The sequence below is a fragment of the Sycon ciliatum genome, chromosome 4, assembly GCF_964019385.1.
Source record: "Sycon ciliatum chromosome 4, ocSycCili1.1, whole genome shotgun sequence".
NCBI lineage: Eukaryota > Metazoa > Porifera > Calcarea > Leucosolenida > Sycettidae > Sycon > Sycon ciliatum.
In genome coordinates, this window is record NC_088646.1 from 20,478,624 (window position 1) to 20,485,837 (window position 7,214).

The window sequence follows — 7,214 nt, forward strand, 5'->3', positions numbered from 1 at the left end:
ATGAAGGTGGTTTTAGTTGGCTGTCATAGACGTGTCATAGACGTTATTCTATAGATTCTATAATAGGTTCGTTGTCTTGCCCACGTGACCACGTGAAATGATGTTGCTGTCACGGCTTCGTACGATCGCATCCTGCAAACCTTATCCGGGCTAAATAAGTCCACTCAGGACCATTGATCTGCAGTTTGCGATCAGATCTACTTAGTACTATCGTAATGCTGGCCCTTTGATCAGTGTAGTGCTAGAGTCAGCGGCTCAGCACGAAGCGCTCGAGCGCTGGGCAGTCACGGTTACCATGGTTACATGTAGATCTACTACAGACAGTTACTACACGGACCGGTAGTCCGCGATCTCCGGTGCAGCCCCGGTGGCCATGGTGACGAGGCATCATCTCGATCCTGATTCCTGAATCATGAAATGCCACGCGAGCAGGCCTGCACTGCAGGCTGCAGGAATGCAGGCTAGAGCAGTTCATTTATGACCGGATGATGCCCTGACTGCATGCTTGCAGCCGAGGTAAGGAGGGTGTTGCAGTCATGTAGTAACTGTTGTAGATCTACATCCGCCAAGTGCGGTGCCAAGTCTAAACAAAGATCTACTTTAGCACTTCATGATCTTACTATACTAGTATTAGTGTGGCTAGCTGAGTAGCTCCGATCCCGCCGAGCAGAGCGTAGTCTGTAGATGACGACCTGCCCCCACTCCCCAGTGGTGGACCAGGTGGGCACAGATCTACAAACTACTTGCGGAGGACGTGTAGATCTACATGCGCTGCAGTGATCTGATTATGACACTGTGAGTCGGTGACAGATTCATGTCCGTGCCTTCACAATGTTCACTGTCGACAGGTCACACCCGCACCCGGACCCCAACCAAAGCAACACAAATCATAATGCACACACACACACAGACACAGACACAGACTGTGCAGCCAGCCATTCAGCGGGTCAGAAAACTGTGAATGATCTCAACAATGACTTCCTTGGCAAGGCACACACATACCCAAGTCAGGCTTTAGTTAGTACTTGTGCGACTGCGGCGCACCGAGCAGCTTATTTCGGAAAAGCCGTCCTGTGGTTCAGGACGACCAGAATAACGAGAAAAGGAAGGAAGCTGAGTCGACTGTATGTGCGCTTGCGGCTTAGCTGACCGTAGTGATTCAGTCAGCCTCGCGGAGAAAAAAGGATTGGAAGAGTTGAGTTTTAGTCATTTCTACTAGCATACTAGCATACTTCCATCCGAGTACTCTTACTAATACTAGTAGTTGCAAGTATTCGGCATATTGCCGGGGAGCGCAAGCAGTGCGGCTGCAGACATAGCCGCGTCAGTGCAGTCCTGGTCCGTGTGATGTTGTCAACATCAATCCCGGTTAGCCAGAGTCAACTAGCATAACTAAGCGGAGATTGGTATTATAATTTATTTGCCTTGCTCTGGTCGAGTGTCGGAGCTGAGAGCGTATCCGAAACTCCGAATTCGGCGTGCGCTTGACCCTGCGTGCGCGTATGCGGTCCTCTGCTCCGTTATAGTTCAGTTAATCAGTAGTTACTTTTGCTGTTGTAGGCTGCTGCGATTCGGCACTGGCCATGTCGGCTAGCAACGCTGAACACCCCTGCGTGACTTCCGTCCGGGGTCTCTGGCGAGTGGTTGCCATCGCACTCCTCTGCTTTCTGGCCGCGACCTCGGCACGTTTAGTTGATTTCGATGAAGAATTAGCTTCTGGCCACGAGCGCCTTCGACAACTTGCACACCGCTATGAGACAGTACATGTTGACACAGCTCACCACCTGCACGGAGTTCGGAAGCGTCGAGCGACTCAAGGAGACAACACCTATAGCCACCCACCATCGACCGACTTTGACATCCAGGCCTTTGGGCAGACATTTCGCCTGCAGCTGGAGTTAAATACTATGCTGTTACCGGTTGGCACACAAGTACGTTACTTCAAAGAGAATGGAGACCTTGTTGTGGATCATGATGCTGTCAACTGCTATTACCAGGGTGAGATGGATGGATTTAGTCATGGAGCAAGTCATGCTGTAATCAATACATGCAATGGAATTTCTGGATCATTTGGCGTAGGACCAGCTGGTCACTGGACAATGGAGAGGACCTTTTTCATTGAACCGCTGACCAATGAACCCACTCCGAATGGCACCCACCTTCATGCTGTTTACAAAGCGGGTGACTCTAAAGAGAAAATTCACTTCGGGAGTTGTGGTGTATCAACTAACAAAAGCCAAGACCATGCATCACCACTGGACCTAGCACAGGGCATTTTGAATGTGGACAAGGACACCGTGCACATTCACCAACGCACTAAACGCCAGACATCCTCATCGGTCACACGCTATGTGGAGCTACTACTGGTGCTGGATGCAACACTCTATCAAAGCTCTAGAGTAAATCGCGACTTGACCGTTGCTGCAAATCGTGCTCGGTCTGTCGCTAATTTTGTCGATTCGCTTTACAGACAACTGAACATCCGAGTGCCATTGGTAGCTGTGGAGATTTTCAACATGGGAGACCGCTTTGTCACGTCAAGCATAGCAGATACAATGCTCGACAATTTTATCGCATACAGAACCGCTCAACTTGTGGGTCGTATTGCCCATGACAATGCACAACTAATGTCTGGGCTAGACTTTGCTGGCTCCACAATTGGTATTGCTCCGGTCTCCGGTATGTGCTCATCAAGATCTGCAGGTGTCAACCAAGACACAGCGTCAGCGTTCTCAGCGGTAGCGGGCACAATGGCGCACGAAATGGGTCACAATCTCGGAATGGGCCACGACGATGGCCGCGGCTGTACATGCACAGCTTCATCTAGTGCTGGCGGATGCGTAATGGCTGCCACCGCATCCCGTGTTCCACCGCAGGTATGGTCCAGCTGTAGCCGCTCTGATCTCAGCACGTTTCTATCACGCGGTGCTGGCTCGTGTATGGACAACCAGCCAACAACACTATTTGGTGACCCGGTATGCGGCAATGGTTTTGTGGAGGGCACTGAGCAATGTGATTGTGGTACAGCAGCACAGTGCACAACAACATGTTGTAATCCAGCTACATGTCGTTTCACCACCGGTTCTCAATGCAGCGATGGTCCATGCTGTCAAAACTGCCGCTATCGTGCTACGGGCACACTCTGCCGCTCTGCTGTGAACAGCTGCGACGTAGCTGAGACATGTTCAGGCCTGACGCACACTTGTCCCAACAATATCTTTGCGCAGAACGGCCAGACTTGCGGCTCGGGGTCATTGGCATCATTTTGCTACAATGGACAATGTAACACTCACGATACTCAGTGCAAGAGAACATGGGGAACATCTGCAGCCGTTGCTCCTCAGATCTGCTACGATCAAAACACGCAGGGCTCCGGCAATGCCAACTGTGGTTCCACTTCAACCACCTACTTGAGATGCGCAACTACTGATGTTCGTTGCGGTCGCCTTCAATGTACCGGCGGAGCAGCCTTTGCCATAATCTCGTCATCAAGCCGAACAAGCACTATCACAATAAGATATAGCCAAGGCACAGTCGTCTGCAAATCAACTACAATCCCGCTAACTTCGGACATGGTCGATTTCAGCTTAGTGGCCGACGGTTCTCCATGTGGATCAAGCTCTCTTTGCGTCAGCCAACGTTGCAGATCGATAAGTTCACTTGGCATTACACCATGTCCATCAAGTGGTGGTAGGGTGTGTGCAGGAAATGGTGTGTGCACAAATCTCAACTCATGCTTGTGTAACCGTGGCTGGACAGGTGCTGACTGCTCACGTTCAACTAGTGGTCCTGTGAATGGTCAGTGGAGTCCTTGGACAGTGTGGTCAGGCTGCTCCCAATCCTGTGGTACAAGTGGTGTAAGGACACGCACTCGGGACTGTGATAATCCACCGCCAAGTAATGGTGGTACGGTATGCGCTGGTGCAACTAGTGACCGGGAAACATGCAACCGCGTTCAATGTGCCACACCTGTCAATGGTAACTGGGCACAATGGAGTTCATGGTCTGGATGCTCGGCTACATGCGGAGGTGGAACTCGTTTTCGTCTACGTACGTGCAGCAACCCACCGCCATCCAATGGCGGATCACAATGTTCTGGTTCTGCTCTAACTTCAGAGCAATGTAACACCGCAGCCTGTCCAACATGGACACCATGGGGCCCGTACAGCACATGTTCCAAGACGTGTGGTGGAGGTGTTCGTGTCCGTTCCCGCTTGTGTCCTTTACCTGGTGAATGCTCTCCTGGTTCTGCCACAGATTCTGATGCATGCAATACTCAAGCTTGTGGACCTGCTCCTGTCGACGGTGGCTGGTCAGCATGGTCCGGCTACTCTCCATGTTCCGCTACTTGCGGCCTTGGCTCTCAGGTGCGAACGCGTTCTTGCAACCAGCCATCGCCAACCAACGGTGGCAAGAGCTGTAGGTCTGATGATTTGGTAGTGGAAACCAACTCTATCAGCTGCCAGAGACCTTCCTGTTCTCAATGGAATATCTGGGGAGCCTGGTCAGGCTGCTCCCTTACCTGTGGTATCGGTGCACGTGTGCGCATGAGAACATGTCCGGTTGCTAACAATTGCCCAGGATCAGCCACAGACACTGATAGCTGTAACGTATTAGCATGTGATATGTCCATAGCTGGTCAGTGGACACAGTGGACAGGCTGGAGTCAAGTAGGTACTTGTTATGGCTGTCCACGAGGTAGCTACAGGCAAAGGATTCGCAACTGCACAAGTCCAAAGCCAATGGAAGGAGGTGCTCAGTGCTCGGGTGCAGGTGAACAGCGCGAACCATGTCCTGTGTGCCAAGACGGTGGTCTCAGTGACTGGTCAGAATGGCGTGGAAACTGCGATGAAGAACACAGCCAGAGTCGAGTGCGAGCATGCACCAGCCCACCTCCGACTAATGGTGGACGCAACTGCACCGGCCCAACAACTAATGAGCGCATCTGTGCCAGGTTCTTGCCATGGAGCGAATGGGCTGATACTGGCAACTGTTCACTATGCGGTGAAGATCCGGTAAACAACGTTCAAGTTCGCCATCGTCAATGTAACACAACTCGGATTGCCCCATGCACAGGTGACCTGAATCAGACTCGGACTTGTCCGGCATGCACCTCAGAGCAGGCTGGTGGAGTATCAGGAGGCGCTATTGCCGGTATTGTTGTGGCAATGCTCGTCATTCTGGTAGTTGTTGTTCTTGTCATCCTTGCTTACATGAAACGATCTGGCTCCACGGTCCTGCCGCCGAGGCGTGGCAGTTTGTCAAGGGGGGACACAAGGCAGAGTGAATACGTCTTGGCCAGAGACTCAGATAAGCCCAAAGCCGCCGTCATTCTACCGCCGCGCACAGCCAACAGCCAACCCCCTCCACGACCGAACCAGGCACCGCCGCCTCGACCTGTGGTTGCCTTTTCTTCGCCGCTGGCTAAAGAAAAGAGGACTGAATCAAGAGAGAACCTGTTGAGCGATGATGATAGAACCGACTCGCGACCAACAAGGCCAGCGCCATCTCGACCGGCACCAGCGGCCCCAAAGAAGCAAGTGCCGTTCAGTAAGCCGTCGAACATCATCCCGTCGGCACCACCCTATCAGCCTCCAACTGCGGAGGCAACGGCATCGCCAAAGCTGCCAGCGAAGCCACTGAAGCCCGCGCCGCCTTCCAAGCCCACCACATCCTCACAGCCAGGCAGTGGCCAGAGTCCACAGGCTCGGCCCGCATTCACAGACAAGCCAATGTCACACGCGGCTACGCACGCCACCGGCACTGGCGGCCACAGTCCAAGAACCCAGCCAGCGGTCGCCGCCAAGCCCAGTACAAAGCCCAAGTTCAGTGCTGCAGTGCCAGTTGCGGCCACGCCGGCCTCGGCCAGTCCGTCAGTGCCGCCCAAGAAGCAGCCACTGATGCCACCCCCGAAACCGAGCGTAAAACCGCCCGTAACTCGCCGACCTGACTGAGCAGGATGTGTTCTTTAGGTGAATATACACGGTCATGTTGCAAGGAAATGAAACTTCACAAAGGCTATCATCAAACATCTATAATTCGAATTCCCTTTCCCATGCTTTCACGTACTCGAAGGCACGTTTGCGCTATAATTATTATAATGAGAATGCCTAAACTGCCATGTATCCGTGTGTGTGTTTTGGTACAATTGCTCTTGAGCGGCAAAACGTCTCTTCTCTGTAACCACTTAGACACCGGGGCAAAAGACCCCCCCCCCCTCCCCCTCCCCCTGAAGCCGCCAAATTTATACGGTTCACTTGAGTATATTACACACTGTGATGTTCGAGCACATTGCACAAGTCTACAGTGATGTTTTTGTTTTAGTGACCATGGAACCCCAACACTCGCACACGCACACACACCCACACACACGCTGCAGCTCCGTATTCTTGTGCCTGCCTGCCGCGAGCCCCGAGACATTCTTATAAATATTATGTTATGGCATGGCGGCATGCTTTGCTTTGGCTTCTCTTCTGTGCAAGTGTCACTATTCTATTTTAAAAATGCACCTTGACGTAGCGCTAAGAGTATATTAGCTCCCTGGGAGCTTATATTATACTCTTGCTAGCACTGATACGACTGTCTGTGCATTACGTGAGGACATTGCATTGCCGCTGCTGCTTTGTTGGAAGCTCCCTGAAGCAGCATTTCGTCAGTTGATGTCAATCACCAATGGTAACTCAGGAGTCTAGCCAAGAAACAATTGTGGGGGGGGGGGCATGGGGAAACGAGCCGACACCCATTTTTTCCATGTTCCACTACCATATCTTGTCTTGTCACACACATAACAATGCAATGTACAGGCATGCGGAAGGATCGGTACGAGGGATTTGTGGCCGCATTTTTCCTTTGTGTGACCTGAAAAACACAAAAATCACAATGTATTATTTTGATAGGGAAGGCCCTACAGACGTTGCGTGGTGGCACATTCTACATGGTGCATTATCGGAGTGGGGGGGGGGGGGCTGCGCCTCCCTACAGTCCAGCGGATAAAAAATAATAATAATATCTTTATTAGGATGACCCAGAGGCTTGTCGCCTATCAAGGGGTTCACCGCTTTGAAGGATGTACATGTACACGGATAATAGGCTCCGGTGGATTATGCCGGCATACTCATTGGCATACATGTAATTTGGTGGTTAAAGGGGAAGTTAAGGCAAAAAATAAAATTTCACCAGTTGTAGTCTTCGGGGTGCTGAGTCGAATGGTCTTG

General features: G+C 51.8%; 1 protein-coding gene across 1 annotated transcript; it reads left to right on the forward strand.

Annotated features, from left to right (window-relative positions):
• Positions 1 to 937: 937 nt before the first annotated feature.
• Positions 938 to 6,683, forward strand: LOC135814925 (SCO-spondin-like). The gene has a single exon (XM_065328124.1). It carries the CDS (start codon positions 1,584 to 1,586, stop codon positions 5,952 to 5,954), a length of 4,371 nt encoding a protein of 1,456 aa, XP_065184196.1. The 5' UTR covers positions 938 to 1,583; the 3' UTR covers positions 5,955 to 6,683.
• The last annotated feature ends 531 nt before the right edge of the window (positions 6,684 to 7,214 follow it).